The sequence below is a fragment of the Cadophora gregata genome, assembly GCF_030347475.1.
Source record: "Cadophora gregata isolate MNR1 chromosome Unknown scaffold_6, whole genome shotgun sequence".
Taxonomy (NCBI): domain Eukaryota; kingdom Fungi; phylum Ascomycota; class Leotiomycetes; order Helotiales; family Ploettnerulaceae; genus Cadophora; species Cadophora gregata.
In genome coordinates, this window is record NW_026695929.1 from 623,286 (window position 1) to 642,391 (window position 19,106).

At 48.5% G+C, this 19,106-nt stretch overlaps 9 protein-coding genes across 9 annotated transcripts; 2 read left to right on the forward strand and 7 right to left on the reverse strand.

Annotated features, from left to right (window-relative positions):
• Positions 1 to 19: 19 nt before the first annotated feature.
• Positions 20 to 2,166, reverse strand: ONS95_012036 (uncharacterized protein; the record flags this gene model as incomplete). Its single annotated transcript, XM_058505644.1, has 4 exons — positions 20 to 805; positions 970 to 1,475; positions 1,531 to 1,907; positions 2,030 to 2,166. The coding sequence occupies 4 exons, from the start codon at positions 2,164 to 2,166 to the stop codon at positions 20 to 22; spliced, it is 1,806 nt and encodes a 601-aa protein (XP_058358166.1).
• Positions 2,167 to 2,445: 279 nt separating this feature from the next.
• On the reverse strand, positions 2,446 to 2,737 carry ONS95_012037 (uncharacterized protein; the record flags this gene model as incomplete). Its single annotated transcript, XM_058505645.1, has 2 exons — positions 2,446 to 2,539; positions 2,619 to 2,737. The coding sequence occupies 2 exons, from the start codon at positions 2,735 to 2,737 to the stop codon at positions 2,446 to 2,448; spliced, it is 213 nt and encodes a 70-aa protein (XP_058358167.1).
• Positions 2,738 to 3,617: 880 nt separating this feature from the next.
• ONS95_012038 (uncharacterized protein) lies at positions 3,618 to 4,853 on the reverse strand (the record flags this gene model as incomplete). The annotated part of the gene is made up of 1 exon (XM_058505646.1): positions 3,618 to 4,853. One exon carries the CDS (start codon positions 4,851 to 4,853, stop codon positions 3,618 to 3,620), a length of 1,236 nt encoding a protein of 411 aa, XP_058358168.1.
• A 1,078-nt stretch (positions 4,854 to 5,931) lies between these two features.
• Positions 5,932 to 6,505, forward strand: ONS95_012039 (uncharacterized protein; the record flags this gene model as incomplete). Its single annotated transcript, XM_058505647.1, has 2 exons — positions 5,932 to 5,999; positions 6,079 to 6,505. 2 exons carry the CDS (start codon positions 5,932 to 5,934, stop codon positions 6,503 to 6,505), a joined length of 495 nt encoding a protein of 164 aa, XP_058358169.1.
• Positions 6,506 to 6,557: 52 nt separating this feature from the next.
• ONS95_012040 (uncharacterized protein) lies at positions 6,558 to 8,953 on the reverse strand (the record flags this gene model as incomplete). The annotated part of the gene is made up of 4 exons (XM_058505648.1): positions 6,558 to 6,731; positions 6,777 to 8,528; positions 8,636 to 8,727; positions 8,899 to 8,953. 4 exons carry the CDS (start codon positions 8,951 to 8,953, stop codon positions 6,558 to 6,560), a joined length of 2,073 nt encoding a protein of 690 aa, XP_058358170.1.
• Positions 8,954 to 10,129: 1,176 nt separating this feature from the next.
• ONS95_012041 (uncharacterized protein) lies at positions 10,130 to 11,419 on the reverse strand (the record flags this gene model as incomplete). Its single annotated transcript, XM_058505649.1, has 2 exons — positions 10,130 to 10,502; positions 10,557 to 11,419. The coding sequence occupies 2 exons, from the start codon at positions 11,417 to 11,419 to the stop codon at positions 10,130 to 10,132; spliced, it is 1,236 nt and encodes a 411-aa protein (XP_058358171.1).
• Positions 11,420 to 13,066: 1,647 nt separating this feature from the next.
• ONS95_012042 (uncharacterized protein) lies at positions 13,067 to 14,349 on the reverse strand (the record flags this gene model as incomplete). Its single annotated transcript, XM_058505650.1, has 4 exons — positions 13,067 to 13,328; positions 13,382 to 13,502; positions 13,609 to 13,881; positions 13,947 to 14,349. The coding sequence occupies 4 exons, from the start codon at positions 14,347 to 14,349 to the stop codon at positions 13,067 to 13,069; spliced, it is 1,059 nt and encodes a 352-aa protein (XP_058358172.1).
• Positions 14,350 to 14,816: 467 nt separating this feature from the next.
• Positions 14,817 to 16,727, reverse strand: ONS95_012043 (uncharacterized protein; the record flags this gene model as incomplete). Its single annotated transcript, XM_058505651.1, has 7 exons — positions 14,817 to 14,953; positions 15,010 to 15,103; positions 15,164 to 15,573; positions 15,632 to 15,755; positions 15,807 to 16,423; positions 16,477 to 16,564; positions 16,629 to 16,727. 7 exons carry the CDS (start codon positions 16,725 to 16,727, stop codon positions 14,817 to 14,819), a joined length of 1,569 nt encoding a protein of 522 aa, XP_058358173.1.
• A 1,457-nt stretch (positions 16,728 to 18,184) lies between these two features.
• ONS95_012044 (uncharacterized protein) lies at positions 18,185 to 18,411 on the forward strand (the record flags this gene model as incomplete). The annotated part of the gene is made up of 2 exons (XM_058505652.1): positions 18,185 to 18,280; positions 18,334 to 18,411. 2 exons carry the CDS (start codon positions 18,185 to 18,187, stop codon positions 18,409 to 18,411), a joined length of 174 nt encoding a protein of 57 aa, XP_058358174.1.
• Between the last annotated feature and the right edge of the window lie 695 nt (positions 18,412 to 19,106).

Here is a 19,106-nt window from a genome sequence, read left to right on the forward strand (position 1 = left end):
CCTATCAGGGGGTGAATACTCAATTTTGCGCCTCTTTCAGCAATTTAGGGACTTCAGGATTCCTGATTTTCCACAGTTGTGCCAAATCGAACGCAGTCGTATTCGCGCCGCTGGTCTTAATCGTCGTATCAGCACCTCGACTCAGGAGTAACCGCATAACCTCCACATGACCTTCTCGTGTAGCATACATCAGAGGTGTGTAGATGGCTAATCGAGTTGTAAGGTCTATCTGCGCTCCTCTATCCAGCACCAGACGCACAAGAGCAAAGTGACCTATCCTCGCCGCCGACTGAAGAGGGGTCTCAAAGTGAGTTCCGCGGTAGTTAAAGTCGGCTCCATTATCAAGTAAGAATTCCACAGATTCGACAGCTCTGTGTAGCACGCCGACGAAGAGAAGGAAGTCAAGGGAGTCCGCCCAGTCTATTCCTGCCCCGCGATCAAACAGCAATTTGAGAACTGCTTTGTGGTCCAGGGCATAAAATAACAGACTCCTTCCCTCGCCACTAAGAACCTTGATATCGGCTCCTTGGTTGAGCAGTTTTTCAGCGATATCGGCGAATCCGTTCTCGCAGGCATAAGTGAGCATTGTCTTACCGTCCTTGTCTTTTGCGGTGAAGTCCGTGCTATACTGCAGCAGGAAACGGACGATGGGCAGTTTTCGTTCATTCTTAGCGTATTGCAGAGCTTCGAAATATGTCTTCTTGTTCTTGATATCGTATTCCTTGTCAGACAGCCATCTTATTTCGTGGTTATTTTGATCAGGGACTGGACGATCAGCCTCTCTCAGTACCTTTGGCTGGGCTTCCTAAAGAATCGCCGAGTTAGTTCAGAAGGTCGCGTCACCCAGCTTTCAGCTCAATCTAAAGCAGATGCAAGAAGTTCAAGAATCCCACAATCATAGAAAACATCGAGCCTGCGATGGAGCAACTCGGGTCAAAGGCATAACAAGGGCTTGTTTAACAGACTTACAATTATGTTATGATAATCTGGAGGGAGCAGATCCTGGTACACATCGGCAGTATCGTTGTCACCTTGTGCTTTACATATAGTAACAAGAAGAGCCAGTGTCTCTAAATACGACTCGTGCTGTCGTCCTAGATGCTTTTTTCGTCCTTTCCTAGCCTCTTCCGCAGACTCTCGTGCTTCCTCCAGCCGAAAATCACCAAAATAGGCTACGGCCAGAGTGTGTTTGATGTGTAATTCTTGAAACTTCGGCAGCTCTAGAGTCAGTAACTGGTTGATTATGTCTTGTTGTTTCTTGGCGTTTCCAGCTCCTCGGCAAGCTTCAGCCAGATCAAGTCTGAGCTCTACCAGTTCATGGAGGGGCAGTGATTCGATGATTGGCTTATTAGATAGACATGCTTCGAACTGGGACTGTGCTGCTTCGTATTCTTTAGCCACAAGCCTCTTTTGCGCTACCTTTACTCTTGCAAGAAACAGATCCTTGTCCGTGTCGTCATCGTCTGAATCGTCATCTGCAGAATTCCTCAGTGAGCTTCAGCTGATCAGATGTCGAGGTCAGAAGCCTACCACTAGGTACCCCTTCTCTTGGTAACCAATCCTTTACTCTATGTCTCTGCACATCGTCCATTCCCAAGACGGATCCGAACGCCCCAGTAAGATTAGCAACGTCAGCACCATGTCCAACGACAGTTGCAGAAACACTTTTAGAATATGCACTGGCATTTGATAATATGATCTCGGCAGTCTGAATGTGCTCTTCAATGTGCTTCATGTGACTTTTACCGTTAATATCTTCGGCCGCAGTGGTGCCCCCGCTGAGATCTTGGTTCGATTTTGACACCTTTACTTGGATATCTGTGATTTGAACAGCGAGATCTTCTAGCTGCTGACCTAGTCTATCTCCTAGGATGTCTACTTGATTATTCCCATCAATCGAGAGGCAACTGTGAAACCGTCAGCATACATGTAAAGACTAAGGCATTGACTGTGCTCAGATTGAAGCCCAGTCCCGACGATTGGCAAGAGATGGATAATATTGGAAGCAGATTCCTTGGATTGTACTCACATGGCAACCATTTGTAGAGTCATCTGCATGGCGCTGCTGTAACTCCGTACTTGGTGCCGTATTGAATCAATGTCCCCAGTCTTCAGTGAAATATTTAGTGCCTTGATTGGTTTTCGAAACCACCCTGGTTTGTCCATCCGTGCGAGCATGCAATGCAATCTCTTGAGTGTTGCTTCGCAATCGCTTAGAAGTGGTTTCATACTTGTCAAAAGCTTCGTGGATTGAGAATTTGAGCTGTTTTGGCTGTTTTACAGCAAGTGTCAATATTGGTTCCTAAACGTAGTGTAGTTGCGATTTATAAGTCCCTCAATTAGTGGCCCTTGGTGGTGTCTCGGTCTGTATCTTGTACCACCAAAGTCTCTAAGCGAAATTTCCCATACATCACCATCCCATGTTTGATGATTCTTCCCAAACACTTACCTTGCAAACGTTTGAACGACCTCACTGCTTTGAAATGTCGTCGAGATACCCTCAAGACCAGCCTGCAACGCATCCACTTCGCTCTGCAGCCTGAACATGTCAACGTCGAGTCATGGAGATGAAAACCAACAAAATGAATAACCATGCCCCAATACTAGAATGTACTCACTGCAACAGCGTAGCGTCGGCATTCTTGATGCTATCTACAGCCTGGTAGATATCCTTTGAAGTGCGGAAGGCGAACGCTGCTAACGTTGAAGCAGACGAGGCTATACTAATAGGATCCATCTTGCCCCTGTGAGGTCTGACTCGACTATCGAAAATGATACTAAGATGACCTGTGTCGGAAATGATTGTTGGATGCGTTGCTTAAAGGAAAGAGAAGCTGGACTTCTCTCTTGTGAGTACTGTATCTCAGCCGCACCTCTTCAGCCAATAAAATGTGAGAAACGAAAGAAGACTACAACTCTAGTTGAGCCTGCTCGTTGAAGAATGAGACGATATAATTAATCAGCTGTCCTCCTCCAGGCAGCATCGATTTTCTCTTCTTGTCTGAGTCGGCTTATATTCAATGGCCTCAAGTATTATAAGTTCTCGTAAGAGAAGCACTGCCTTGCACGTTGCTCACAATTTTAGTAGACTCTAAGCGAGCCACTGTCCATCAACTCACTACTAGTGACAAGTTGGCTTGGACAGCCAGACCTTGCACCGTTTCAAAATGCCTCGATGATCTATCGGCACCGAGAACTGAGGTGTTCCTCTCCCTTTCACATTGAAGTTGGCTTTTATCGGTGACCAGGAAACTTCAATCCCCCACTCACGAAATCTAAACGACAGTCGACTCTCGTCCTGACAGTCCATCTGATCGCCGGGCTGGGTGCTCGTACAGATGTTGTTAGTCGGTGTTGCTGTGGCTGTCGTGTAGGTGCTTGAGCTCTCTACTGGTGAAAGAGCTGAGGATTATGTTTGGAAAGATTGGAAGGTTAGGATGTTTGATGTCGATTGGTGGGTTTGCTGGCTCTAAGCTGGAACGAAAAGCAATCAAAACTGTCATGCGCAGGGGAGAGACTTGGAGAGGGAACAGACCACTGAATTTTCATTGCCAGACCCTAGACGCCAGCCATATGCCATTCACTTAAATATCGACATGTAATGTACATACTCCGAACTACCATCGCCTTTGATCTCCATTCCCTTTCGCGAAATCTCCACCACTTCGCTCACGCTCGACTCTGGCATCAAAGTCTTTCTGTGCCTCCCCCTTCGCTAAGTTCGTCTCCTCTGTCTTAGAGTACGAATAACCGTCACTGGTGGTTGTACTATCCTTCTGCAACCTCGACCATGCATTCTGATTCTGTGCTTGCTGAGAACCAGAATTGGGAGATCTCTGGCCACTAGACTGTTCGCCTCTCCGTATCCTATCCCACGCCGAGCCACCTTGTGATGTAACTGGAGCAGCTCTTATATCTGCTTGTACGCCTTGTCCGCCTGTTGGTGAGGCATCGTCAAATATGCCGAAAGGTTGATCAGAGCTCTCCTCCACGGGCGGCGGTGTTGGCATAGGTCTTGCTTGGGGCCATCGTTTTGGCTGTGCTTGTACTTCTGGCTGCTTCTTTTCGCTCATGCTTTCCCAGCTTGCATCCGGACTTCGCTCTCCCATTGGTATGGTTCCTGGGCTTGCATCGTCTCTACTTTGAGTGCCAAAATCGGGCTGCTGTCCTATTCCAGGCTGGCCTGATGTTTGGGGTAGCGAGCCTCTCTGCTTAGCTGCCTGTGCCTTAACTGCGTCAATAAACGGCTTTAGTCTCTTGTCTCCCATCTCCCCGACAGTTGCAACGCTCATAGAATATGAACCGAAGAACAGTTGTCCAAGCATATTTCCCATTCCACCATACAAGACAGCCCTGCAAGCATGCCACGCCATGACCGCGTTGTTGCCCTTCAATATAGCAATTCTTGGAGGGAAGACTTGCGGATTGAATGTCTCCGCATTCGGTCTGTAGAACGGCATGCGAAAAGTGTCCGCGGTGCTCCAACATCTCCATAGCCCTCCCCCGACCCCAAATGGAACCCCATAAGATAGTATCGACACTTGCTTCGCAGTCCAAAACGCAAATGCGTCGACTTCCTCTTGTGAAAGTGGCCGTTGAAGTATTTGTGAGCTATGCGCGATCTTCTTGGTAAGAGCCTTCGATAGCAGCTGCTCATTATACCCGGCCAGTGAGCCAATCCATGGCAGAGGTTTAGGGAGCTTGCTCACGTCGACGTGATATGTCGAGGCTAAACTCTGCTCGTCGGAATTCGGGCTCGAGTTCAAGCTGGCGTAGGGGTCGTTGTCTGATGAAGGTGCGCTGTCCTGGAACGTATCCTGCCCGGCCGAGTCCGAGGCATTTTGAAGTACCATTACAAGCTACAGATGCTCCAGTCGGGAGCGAGCCTTAAGTTGAATGCGTTGTCGTGTACCGTCTGCGACCGTGGAGAATATTGGTGCTCGTGAGGGGTTGTTGAAGCTGGAGCAAGCGGAAGCTCTCAGTGACGTCCTGACGTCCCTGACATGTCGAAGCAAGGACCTGCTGCTGGTCTGAGCTCCATCGCATCCCCCCGCAAGCAAAAACAAAACAATCTTCCGCTTCTCCTTCTTACCTAGTATCTTGTTACCACATTCAGGTTATCAACACTATCCTTCAAATCTGTGCAAAGCTATTGTATTTCTGCTTTCATAGTTGAGCCATGACATGTTGTCATTATGAGACTGTCCCGCTGACTATGGCCGAGTGCTTTCTTGACAATGATGACCAAGCTGGTCACATTCAGAGCTTGCCCAGCTCCAGGAGCTACTTACAGGCATTACTCACATTTTGAAAGCTTGCGCGTATTCCATAGTCTGGTCAATCAGCAATGAAGCCACTTTCTCTTCTTCCTTACTAGCGCTTCGGCTCTACAAGCCAATTGTTATCCTGCAGAAAGGTGGGATTTGGCCCGACTGAACAATAGCTCATATCCACCATCATCCATTGTCAAATAACGATGCTGTTGTGCCTTGAACTAATAGCGAGGCATATGGTTGGGCATCTATTGTTGGAGAGCCCAATCGAAGGCTTGCAGCAGTGCTCACCACCTCTACAATATCATTCCGATCATTGGTCGCTGCAAGCCTACGGATTGTGGGGTGCCAACTTTCAAGATCTGGAACTTGATGGAACTGCTATTGAAACATATATGAGTTCGTAATGTTCTAATGGTGGGTGGACAATTGGCCAATTGCTGCCACGTCGCATACTTCTTCCCCGGTTGCATATTCAAGGCCTGCTTGACTACGGGCTTATCTCTGAAACAAGCTTGCGAAAGTGTGACAGCCTTACGGAACTGTGGTTGTCACTAGGTTAGACTTTCTTTGTCTCAGGCATCATCAGACTGCGACTTTTTGATAGTTCGGGTCTTATATATTGCGCCTGGTGGTATCACCCGACAACCCCGCAGTCATGTCTATGCCGAACCGGAGAGCTCTCCTCGACGTATATTACGGCCATGACCTATGTTTGAGCAGCTCGTTAGATGTTCGCTCCTCTAACTCCAAGCATGGCAGCGTCTAAAAAAGAAAAGCACTATGCTAACTCGCGTGCCCGAAGGCACTCAGATGTCATTATTTCGCAAGGCAAGAAGAGCAAGAAAGATAAAGACACGGATTCTGAATCGGTTTCCTCATCCAGCCCCTCTTCGGCTGACACCGTTGTTGTTCCTCCTCCCGGCCCGAAGAAATGCCCTCTCCGGTTCATAATGACTGGCATGTTCGAAATTGATGGGGATGCTGAGAGCACCAAACCAAAAGGCTGTCCTCTCAGGCGTGTTCAGCTATGGCATACGATCCCTTTGGTCCTCTTGGCTATCATCAACCTCATCCTAGTCATAGTCGCCTTACTGGGACTGGCTGGATACCGAATTGCTGTGGGCATCCAAGATTTCGTGGTAGGCCTCGCCAAAAGCGATCTCGACAACCCGTATGCGGAGAGCCCAGCAGATAGCGACCAGGCAACACTTGTATCAGAAAAGCAGTAGTGAAATAATTACGAAAGCTATTACTTTGGAGCCTGTTCGCAATCAATCGTAGTCATAGCTTTCCGCGATTCAAGAATCGTTTTGGTAGATCGACATATCGACTTCTCAGGAACTCTGCAACATTCTTCGCCAAAAAGTCATAAGTGCTTGAGCAACTAACTCCTCGATCGAGGTGATCATGGAGTAGGAAATGGACGGCCAAAATATTTGGTAGCTCAAAACGGTCCTGGAATGGTCAATACGGTTACATTACAAGTTCGAAACGACGTACGATTTTCTTCCCGTTGTATTCTTTCGCAAGGAGCTCCTTCATGGTATCCGTACTTAACAACAGACGGAGCCAGTCGTACTCATCTTGATGTCTTACCCAAAATCCGACATTCGCATTAGACCCTTTATCACCAGATCTGGCGTGAACGAGCCAGCCTAGAGGTCCGCGAACCGTCTCGCTACAAGTCCTCATTGCTACGGCAGTCAATCCCTCACTCGGCTGCTGCCGGGGAAAAACATTAGTCTTTCTCGGAGGCTCTATCATATGTTTCTTTCCGTCCTGCATATGCACAACCTGGCGAATGTCAGACTGCGGCAATAGAGCTACATAATACTCTTGGACCGGTTTTGGAAAACCTTGTCGGATATCGAGATGGAACGTTGCTCCAGGGTACGTGCTCATAATCAGGTCGATCACCGGCCTGAGGAAACTTTCAGTCGAAATGTCTCTGATATTCCTCGCCTGCGCAAAGACTCTGAAATCGACTGTTGCCGCATTCTGATCCGAAGGGTTCTCCGCCGCCGTACCATTCAATGTGAAATTCAGGACGTGGAACCTGCTCGTATCACCCAAGGCATGCCGTATCTGTCTTTCCAACATCTTCGCTTTGGTTGTAATGTCTAGTCCGACAAGAAAATAGTGGACCTCAGCCTGGAATCCACCTCTCGCAGTAATGCCGATTTTAGTCGTCGGCGGAGGAGGTTGAGCTTTTACGCCTGTAACGGCAACACGATCTGTACTTAGCTGTTCAAAATTGATCTCGTCCAGCACAGCCGTGACATCGCTGTTGAAGTACCAGGGTCCTTGTATCTCATACAGCAACTGAGCTTTGCATGTGTCCACGCTGACAACCCCTCCCGTTCCTTTCTGCTTCGTGATAACCACTTCCCCCTTCTCCCCAATTTCAGCAATCGGGAAACCAATGTCCAACCATCCTCCGTTGCCATTGGCTTCAAAGTCTTTGAATCCGCTGAAATTCCCACCGCATACGTATGTCGAGCATTCGATCATGTGGCCAGCAACGAACGCTTTCGCAAGGACGTCGAAATCATCCGCCTCCCATCCATGCCACCAAGCAGCAGCCCCTATAACCGGACTCGCATCAGATACTCTCCCACAAATCACAATATCTGCGCCTTCTGTAAAAGCTTTCGCAATGCCCATTCCACCAAGATAGGCTTGTGCACCTATAATGTCATCTTTAAATGCCCAGTCACGGAGTTTCTCTCCCGTGCAAAGATTCTCGAAGTCTTCGATTCCTCGCTCCCCTTCCTCCTCACTTCCCTCTTTCTCACCCCCTTTCTCCTCATCCAGGAAAGCTCTCACCTCATCCCCAACATCCGCACCCTCCATCCACGCATCAAAGACCTTCCAACCCTTCAACCTCCCCTCCTTAATCTCCACATTCCTCATTCTCTGCCACTTACTCCCCTTCCCATCTCTTTCTTTCCTATTCTCAGAATCTCTCAGCTTCTCTTTCACAACACGAAGAACATCATCGCCCTCGATCCACGCTACTTTGACCCTGCTCTCTAAGCCTTTCTTCCGCACCATCTTACATACCTCTCGAAATAAGCCTTGGGTATCTGAGCCGCCGGCGTTGACGGCGACTTTGATGCCGTAGCGAGCGATGTCTGGGAGAGCAGGGGAGAGGGAGGAGAGGAATGTGCGCTCGTAGGCTACTTCGCCTGTTTGGGTTGATTTTGAAGAGGACTTGAGGACTAGGGATGTCATGTTTGCTTCGGACATCCACTGGGGGAGGTTAGTTGGTTGTTTGCTTGGCTATTCAGGAGGGAAGGGCAGGAAAGGGGTGGGACAAGATGGGCTGAGATGAGATAAAAGGAAAAGAGAAGACTTGCGTCGCCAATTATCACATCTATTGGGTCGGAGGGGTGGTTCGCTGCTAGAGAGGCGAAGGCATGACGGCGGTCGGAGGCACTTCCTGATGCTCCTTTATTGGGGTTGTCAGTAATAATATCTTTGAGAACATCGCTTGAAGAAAGTCCATGAGAGTGACGCTTAAGATCCTAATGCAAGAGACGTGTACGACATCCGTCGAATTCTCAACACATCGCCCAACAGTAGCTTGCTTGAATATCCGTACAATGAAAACATCACAAACCTGCAATCCTCACAGCCCTCCCTCGACCTCGCGTTCGATCTCGCATCTGCTCCATCTCACTCACAATACTTCGTCCAGACATCAGTCATCAGCCGTCAGCAGCCAGCCGTCTACCAGCTCTTCCTCTCTCAAAATCCCAAAATCCCAAAGTCCCTACCTATTCCTAACCCAGCCCCACCAAACCTTATTCCAAAGCTTTACAGTATCGCACCAAAGTAGCCAGCCACAAACCCAAATAAACTTCAAGGCAAAAAAAGAAAAGAAAAAGGAAAACACACAATAGCCGTGCCGCGCCGCGCCGCGCCGATGCAGTCAGTATGCAAGATAAACTTCCTCAAAACTGAGAAGATTATCTGACCTGTCGGCTACAACTCCAACTCCAACTCTAGTACAGTACTGCAACAAAAACTATTTAATACAGTAACAAGTAGTGTAGTGTCTCGGAAGTATAAGTACTGTAAGCAAGGAGCATGATGGTGTTGGTATTGGTGTTGGTTGTTAAAGTTTAAACTTTCCCCAGACGAGAGAGAAGGGACTGGTGAGATGTCGTCGTGCTCGTCTGTCGGCTTCCCTCGGCTGCTCGCTGCTCGCTCCTCGCTTCGAGTTCGTAAAGGAGGGGTCGGGCTGCTGCGGTGGGCGGGGAACCTGTTCGATGTGTGCGAACAGAACAGTATGCAGGGGTCGCTCTCGGAGCTGTCGCCGCTGGGAGGAATGCTGCAAGTGCTGAGAGTTGAGAGCTTTATCCTGGGGTGTGGAGAGCTGGCTGGTTTCAGGAGAGAGGTTCATGCTCGCGTGAGTTTACGTCCAGAACAGTATGCTCGTTTTGAGTTTCATGCATGAGCAAGAGTAACTTAGCGAGCTAGATGGGAATTGAGTTCGGGGGGTGGGGATGTGAGTTACCGTCTTGCAACACGAGATTCGGGCGATTTGAGTAGGCCAGATCGCTTTCTCACCTGCTATTTGAGGTTCGAGTTGGAAATGCATGTGTCATTTTGGTGTAATGAATTAAACCAGTGTTGGATTACATCTAAATCTTTGCTCTATCTAAAGATTTTTTTCTTTTTCGATTATCCCATTTCCCCAATTTTTGGTCTTCCCATGTTTTTTTTGGACCCCCAAGTTCGAAAGTGACGCTGGTATCATATCCTGGGCCTGTGGTACCCATGAACTCCGATTTGAGAAAATTCCACCCGTTTTCCAGAACGCCCCATCCATTGTCCCGTCTTGAAGATTAAATCCCGGTCTTGACCTCAACCGCACCCAATCTCTCCTCGCACCACTCCATCAGCAGCGGGCCCCAGATATCACCTCCTTTGTACACCCTAACTTCCTCCTCCCATCCCAACACCATACTTCTCAAAGCCCTCAATTCATCATCACCCAACTGCGTCAATGGCTCTATAAACGTCCTTACGGTGAACAAGACAGCACCACTGTGCTCAAGTCGCGTGAACGTCTGTCGTTCGCGACGGATCTTGAGATCGTCAAGAGTGAGGATGGTTTCCGGTGCACTGTCGGGTGCATCTTGGAAGAGATTCGGCGTGGTTTGGATGAAGACATTGGTACGCTCCATGGCGGTTTTGTGGGAGAGGTGGTCGAAATATCTGGTTTCTTGTTAACAAAAAGTGTTGGGCAAGTGAACACGATAATGGACGAACCTATTCACACTACTTCCAAGCTTGGCTTTCCACCCCGGAACAGGCCTGTGCAAATTCGCCATGCTCGTCCCGATTCTCTCCTGTAACTTCCATCCAGCGGGAAACAGGGTTGCCGAAGCTTGGAGGTGATATTCACCTGTCTCTGGATGGCGCAACAGGATGTTGAAGTCTTCCATGGAGAGCTTGGCGGCAACTTCTAGGGGATTTGGACATGACGGTCCGATAGGGTATACTTCATCTGTTAGGTGGTTGATGATCTTTGGTCCTGATGGTGAGGAGATGATTGCGAAGTGTTGCGGGAATCTTGTAGACAAGAAGGAAGTGACGATATTGAGGACTTCCTGGCAAGCTGCATCGGAACCTGGCAGGCACTCAATGACGTTCGAACGGCGGGTTGCGAGGAGGTTGAGACGTTCGGCATGCTCGGGGAGGTAGTTGGAATCAAGAGTGAGCCAGTTTGATTCATCGAGACGCTTAAGTCCCATTGCCATGCGTGAGGAGGTGCGTTCCTTCATGGGTGGGAATTGATAGGGCTTGACGTCTTGGAGAATCTTGGTTTCGGCGTCAGATGGTGGTTGTCTGGTTGTACGGAGACATGTTTGCTGCCAGCATCGGGTCCATGGGTGGAGGGAGGTGACATGTTGGGTAGCGAGGAGGAAGGCTAGAGCCAGCATGAGGAGGAAGATTGCGGCGACGATCATCATGTTGTTGGCCTGGAGAGTGGTGTGAAGAGGAAGATGATCTTGGACGTTGGAAATAGCTCTGCTGGCCATGGTGAAGTTCTTAAGATGAGATTGCAGGTCCTTGTTAACAACTTGCTGTTGTAGAGGATCAAGCAGGTTGGTGCCCGAGTAGTTATTCATAATGGCTGACGAGAGGAAAAGAGTTCAGAGTTCATATCGGATGCATGCCAGAAAGGTGATAACTAAAAATAAAGTTTCCGCCTCTTGAACCAATTTGGCGTGTATGAGAAAAGAAGTAACTCCGCATCTCTTACCATAGGCCGACGGCGACCTTCGGGGTACTCCCTCTTATGAGCCGGCTCGTTTTCACGCGGCTTATCACATCACACGCCCGGCTGCCAGTTCCCAGAACGTTGGGACAGTCATGCTCAGGTTCCATCGTGGTCAGAGTTCCTGACTACACAGGAAACGATTCCGACTGGCAGCCCACGATCCCACGATACAACGATACAGGTGCGAAAGAGGAGAGGATAGCGACGCCAATGTGGAGCTTGCACCCAAACGGCGTGATGGGATCACTGATCAGCAAGGATGAGCAGTTCACGCAGACCCGGTGGAACGATCTGGGCGTCGTGTCCGGCAGCGCTCATACGAGGTTCCTGCATATCGCGGCTCACGCTTGTAAGCTTGCCTCCTCTCTGTGGCGAGGCTAAGGAATGGAGAGACGACTTTGCATTATTCGCGGCAGACGAAAATAGAGGAAAACATGCCCCGAAAAAGCCACTGTAATGCTAATTGACAGGAACTCCAAACTCAGTATGGATATGACACTGAAAGATACAACGACGGGAGTCGAGAGTTTGTGGACTGGACAAGGTGCGCCGGGTTTCAATATATAAATTCGCGGCAAACGCGCAATATCAGGAGTTGAGGCTGAGGACGGAACCCTGCTCGGCCCCAGCGCCTGTCAGCTTAGCGAACCATGAGCTGCAGAGCACGGTGCAATGACATCGTCCGGGCTGAAGCTACTGAAGAAAGTTTGAGCTTAGCTATGGAGATATGGACAATGATACGTCGACCCGGAGATCTGTCTCGGTGAAAGAAAAAAAAAAGAGAGACTGTGCGCACCTGCAGGATCTCATCGTCGCTTGGCGACCCCGAAACAACATTTATTAATATTTGGCTGTGGTGTGGAGTGGTGTGGTGCTCTTGGGGCAACTTGATGCGAGCTAGGCACAGTAGGTAGTCTACCAGTCTGGAGACACCTCCTCCACTGTGCATGTGCATTATTCGATCTAACTTTCTGCAGCAAATGTAAATTTATGAAGACGAACTCCCGACAAACCCCGCTCTCCCTACTTGGAGTCCCTGTCTTGGCAAGCTTGGGACGTACGCGTGCATTCGGGTCTGCATGAATATGTTCCGGAGTTCGGTCTACTGTACTGGGAGGATATAGACTTCTGTTGCACTGCACCGCTCGTGCCAAGCGGATTGTGGCCTCATAATCATCTGCCAATGAAGAAGCCAGATCGCGACTCGTCCTTTGACGGACTCTAGACAAACATCAGACTTACGTCAAGCTTTGCTCAACATATTTGTACACATCCAGTCGGACCATTTCGTTTGCAACACACAGACATCAGGAGCTCGGATCTCAGACTGGCTTGACACACTCGGGCAAGTCTCCTCCACACCTATCATTATCATTACGAAAATGACTAAAAAGGCCAATAAAAGTACATGAACAGGTAACTTTTACTCCAAACTTGTGTCCCTTCAGCAAGCTGCAAGTCAACCCAACATTCGCCTCATTATACTATACTATTACTAGATACCCTTGAAATCTTCATCCATCAGACGATCGGCAAGAATATTCCTGACCAGTATCTGCAGCCACGAAGGCCATCCACGAATAGTAGTTGCGGCGTTCATACTTCGCGGAAGCACCAGCTGCCCAGAGCGGCCACTGACAACCTGAGCTACAATCGCGCTCGAGACGTCTTCCGCCTCCAGGACAGGGTCGCTGAATTTGGGATTGGAGGTTAACTTCTCGATGAGCGGTGTCCGGATCCAAGCTGGGTTTACAACGCTGGACTCTGTCAGACAACGGTCGGCTGGGGTGGATGGGGCCGGATAACTTACGTGGTTCGCACGTTTGGTGCGTTGTAGCGAGATCGCAGCTCAGATGCAAGACCTTCATGGAAGGCGAGAGCGCTTGCTTTCGTGCACGAGTAATCGACGTTCAGAGCATGGACAAGATAACCTAATAGGCGTCCAAGTAAGCAACTGTGCAGAAGACAAGCCTGGCGAAGACCGCCGGGTCCATGCCATAGGGCTGGCTCTGTCTTGATGGGTGGAAGATTACTTACTAGCCATTGACGCGATGGTCACAACATGACCACGGTTCTTCTTGATCATCGCAGGGACAAACTCCTTAGTCATCCAGAAATGGGCCATAGTGTTAATCTCGAAAGTCAATCTGATCCTCTCCTCCGACTCGTCCAGGATGGAGTGACCCGTGCCGATGCCGGCGTTATTGATGAGCACGGTAGGTTCTCCGTGAGCCTTTCTGATCTCCGCAGCGGTCGACTTAATCTCAGAAGAAGACGTGACATCGCATTGATAGAAATGAATGCCGGAAGCTTAATTGACATACCGATTAGCAAGGGTTCTCTATCCGGTCAAATCCAACAGGCCGCAAACTCACGAAAAGGCTTCTTTGGAGGTCGAAGATCCATGACCACAACTTTAACTCCTCTCTTAGCGAAATCATGTGCCATCAGTTCTCCGATCCCACTCGCGCCGCCGGTAATCAACACCACTTCCTGACTCTTGATAAACTTCGCATCGCCCTTCCAGTTATTCGCCATGTACTGAGATAGCTTTCTATTCAGTCCGCGCGCGACACCGAGTCCGAGCAGAGCCGTCAGTGTCTTGATGAAGCCCGGTGAGTCGATCCATGAGTGGAAGTATGCGGGAAGCATGCTCCGAAGCTTGTCGGGATAATAGATGGCGGCGATGAGAATTGCTGCTGTTCCTCGGGGATCGAAGAGTGAGAATCGGAGGGGCGCAGTGACGACTCGCGCTGCCTTGAGCGTTGATGTGGCCATTTTCAAAAAAGGATATATGAAATGAAGTAGAAAACAGAACAACACGGAATAGGTGGTGAGATATGGATAATATTATAGAAATTTGGACATGAAGGTGGAGCTGACATCAGATTTACTGAATAGAGTCAAGCGTCACGGATCTGCCGCGGTTTGAAAAAGAGTGGAAACGCGGGGAGACGGGGTAGCTTCCCTTGCGAGTTTAAGCTCTTCGTCCTGGAACATTTCAGCCAATGAGACTTGAGATTCCAGACGAGCCGAGGCATTTCCACACTCTCGAGTTTCCAAACCAAACAGCATGAGGTGGACACGTAACCGAGCATTCTTTCACATGGGAAACTCGCAAGAATAACACGCGTCCTTGATATTTCCTGAAGAAGCGAAGGCATTCATACTACAGAAGCTATGGCTATCAAGAAGTAACAGAAGGAACAACTCCCTAGCATGCTCTCCTTACAGCAAATTTTGGCTTAGAAATGACCATCCAACGTCAGAGTACCAGTCTTCGTGATCAGATATTCGTTCACAGCAACATCTTTTCCGGACTCCTTTCCGTATCCAGACTCTTTGATACCTCCGAACGGTGATTCAGCAGCCGAGGAGTTACCTGTAAGATTTGTTAGTACCAAGACTCAGAGAGATTACGCAAACTAGGATATTTACCTGTGTTCATGCCGATCATTCCTGCCTCCAGATTCTCAAGGAGCCTCCAAGTACGGTCGACATTCTTTGTAAAGAAGTACGAAGCCAGACCCATCTGTTGTTTTTTCAGGTTAGCGAGCTGTGTTGCAAGACTTGAGAACGCGGTAATACTTACACTAGTATTGTTTGCTGCATCAACAGCTTCCTGCTCAGTCTCAAAAGAATAAAGAGCAAGCACAGGGGCGAATGTCTCCTCCTCCGTGATCAACATCTCCTTCTTTGCTCCCAGAATGATAGTTGGTTCGAAGAAGTATCCAGAAGTACCAGAGACCTTACCACCACCAAGAACGATTTTACCTCCATGCTTTTTAGCATCTTCAACTTGGTTGAGAGCCTTATCGAGAGACCTAGGAGTGGTGACTGGACCCATCGTCGTTCCTTTTTCTGCACCATGTCCTACCACTATCTTGGATGTCTTCTGCTTGAAGATCTCGGCAAACTTGTCGTAAACGCCCGCTTGAACGTAAACACGATTGGCGGTGATACATGCTTGACCAGCGTGGCGCCATTTCAAGGCCATGAGCGCTAGATGAATTGATAAGCACCAGTTCAAGAATAGTTTTTCAGAAGCAATATTTCTCACCATCTGATGCCTGGTCCAGGTCTGCATCATCGAAGATCAAGAATGGACAATTTCCACCCAACTCAAGTGTGACCTTCTTCAGACCATCTGCACAGTGTTTGGCAACCAACTTTCCAACCCTGGTCTAATGATTTTGTCAGTTCGGAGTTCCCACTATCGGATCTCCCCCACTTACAGATCCTGTGAAAGTCACTTTCTTGACAAGTGGGTGACGACAAAGAGCCTCGCTCAAAGGTGGGGTATTTTCCAAGCTTGTCGTCAGAACGCTGAAAACACCTTTTGGGAACCCAGCTTGCTGAGCAAGATTTGCCAATGCCAGGACTGAGAGAGGGGTTTCTGGAGAAGGCTTAACAATCATCGTACATCCAGCAGCAAAAGCCGCGCTGGCCTTTCGCAGAATCATAGCAATTGGAAAGTTCCATGGTACCAAAGCTGCTGTGACTCCAATCGGTTGCTTCACTGTGAAGACTCTCCGTCCTGGTGCTGAAGGAGTTTGGATCGTTCCTGTGATTCTCTCGGCCTCACCGGCGAACCACCACGTAAACCCTAGAGCATAGTCCAACTCGCCTTGAGATTCAAAAAGCGGTTTTCCTGTTTCGTAGGTAACAATATTGGCGATGTCGTCCCTGTTCTCCCGGATGAGAGCATCCCACTTTAGAAGCCATTGTGCTCTGGTTCTAGGGTTGACTTTGCTGTAGGTCTTGAACGCTTCGTGAGCTCCTTTGACTGCGGCATCGACATCATTGGCATTGTTGTCTGGTGCTGAGGCCCAGACTTTGCCGCTTCCGGGATCTGAAGATGTGTCAGATTGAGTTTTGTTTGACGAGAAGCTGAAAGAGACTTGCCTACAACATCAAATCTCTTTCCGGACTTGGCTTCAACCCAGTCTCCGTTTACAAGAGACTTATCCTTGAAGATGGCAGGGTTTTTGATCTGCAGATATCAGCCTCATCTAGAATTTCAAACGCACGAAAAGCTCAATATCTCTCCGATTTACCTGAAATGGGAGCTTGCTGGACATTATTGCGAAAGTCCGAGATCTCGAGTATGAGTAGTATTTTATTTTAGATATTCGACGAATGTTTTGAAGAATCATGAAAAGTTGAAAGTGAAGCAAACCTGTAATGTCAAAACAGCTCGGGAATAGACCGGGAGGTTGAAGGTGGGGTTAAGCGGGGTAGAACACGCTCGAGTGGAAAGTTCGTCGCACGTAGGACATAAGAGAGCAGATTGGTCTTGCATCCGCTTCTTGGGCAAAATCTCGAGCCTATTGAGCGGCTATGATTTCAATATCTTAGGGCTTTCGGAGTTGACTGGTAAGTGAATTAAAGCTGATGATGATGTTTGCATTGAAGCGAGCCAGCCGAGCCGAGGGGGTTTACGGCAAGTTGGCATGAAGGACGTCCTCTGAAAACATGACAACGATTTGATGACTTGAATATGAGATGAGAAGAAATCAAATACTGCAATAATATAACAAGGACAAAAACAGAAAGGGTGGACAGAAATAGCGGTCACGGCATGTGACATTCGATCACGTGCTTGGCTCCTCCACCTTACGCTGCCAGACACATCTAGTTCTTCTGCTGTTGGACTAATCTTTCATGCTCACATAACAGACAACATCGACCATGAAGATAGAGTTGCGAGATTTAGGTTGGCCCATCCAAGTACACAAGGTTGTATTATTCCGTGTGTCGACGATGAAACAGTTTGATTCATCCTGAGAACCAACCATGTTGAACGGTACCTTCACTGTGGCCAATCACATCATCGATGTCTGATTCAATGAAAGCGAACCAAGCTTGAGGATATTTTGACATTCGGATGAAATGATTCAGATATTGGACGGTCTGATCGGGAGATGCTGTGAGACAGTTACTCGTCAAGAGAAAGATGGCGCTGGGACCGAGCATGGTGGTCGTAACTTTGGATAATGAAGATAAAACGACCCAAAAGTACCCGAAACACGAGATTAGCTCGGGCGAAATATTCCCTTTCCATCAATCGAGTAGTGAATGTGGTAAAGGATTGATGGCAGCGAAAATTTGCCTTGACTTCTCTCTCTTCAAGGTTCAGATCGAACATGGCACCTGTTGCACTCGCCATACATGAGGAAACATCAGAAGCGCCCAGGATGTAGTTCGTTGACTGATGTACGGCTCCGTGTCTTGGTTCAGCAATCAAGCATTAATTGTTTCAGACTGTCCCGCGATCACAGGACCAAAGTGGAGCCGATATCCTATCAGAAGCCTATTCTTGCCAGAAATGGTGGTCATCACCTCTGAGTTTGTTTCATCCTCGCTGGGGATTGCTGGGACTTCGAACTGGTTGATCTTCTAGATCGTCATGCTCGGGGAGATCCACGTACTGGTCAAGACGAAGCCCCTGTTGCGACAGTGTAGATAAATGCGCTCTCTGTGCCCACACTTTTGCCTCTATTTCCTGTTCGCTTGCTCACTCTCTCATCATAGCGAATTCTAATTTCCTTACTCTGTAGCTCCGTGAGACTTTCAACTTCTCTGCTGGCCAGTCTTTTCCTATTCACTCAAAATGCGCGCTACATCCTTCATTCTCGGGCTGGTGCTTGCGGCCCAACTCGTCTGTGGTCTCCCTACTGCAGTAGAGGGTGTGGATAAAAGATTCAACGTAAATCTTCACTTACTCTTCCACTAATACTTTCAATGCTGACATATGATCAGGGAGGCAACGCAGACCTAGCAGCAATGGTCGCACATGGCAGCTCCTCGCTATCTTCACGCGAGCCTACCGAAGCTTAGATCGCGGATGGGACGATATACAGACGAGACGTAACTCTGGGACTGGTGCTGATGCGCCGTGAGAACCAAAAGTCGGCTTAACAACAAATTTTGACGTCAAGAAGGTGGAAATGGGGAGCAAGTGAAGTTTTTCGACGGGGGAAGTAACTTTACGGAGGTTTATAGAATGAAACTCCTGGCGTTGGTTGAAAAGGTACACATAAACGCTGCATCATTTGCACATCACTGTGTTTTAAGTTTTGGATTTGTCATGCAATTCGATGGTCAGCCTGAGAAGCATCAAGCACTTCCCAGAAATACAGTCATGGAGGCTCAGCGCCACTATTGCATCTTGTTTCTTCTTCAGTAAAGCATGAACTCGAGCTATGCATCTGAGCATGAGACATTGAGCCATCTATCTTCAAAAGATAGCTCGTTCAGAGCCATCTCATCAACAGAATGGATAAAAGCTTCTATTGCGTCATGCACAATATTTTTGCATCCGAATCAAGTCGTTTCCCGATCACTTACATTCCATTATTCCCACTTGCAAGAGAGGATACTAGACTTAGGGAAACCCTATCTATACTCCTGAACCTATGTATAAATCTGGCTAGAAAGGCTCTCTAAGTCGTGGTATTTGTATCGTACTGTCATTACCGGCTTGACAACTTCACGAGTCGATTAGAGATATTCCCGCCATACCAGCGTCCGTT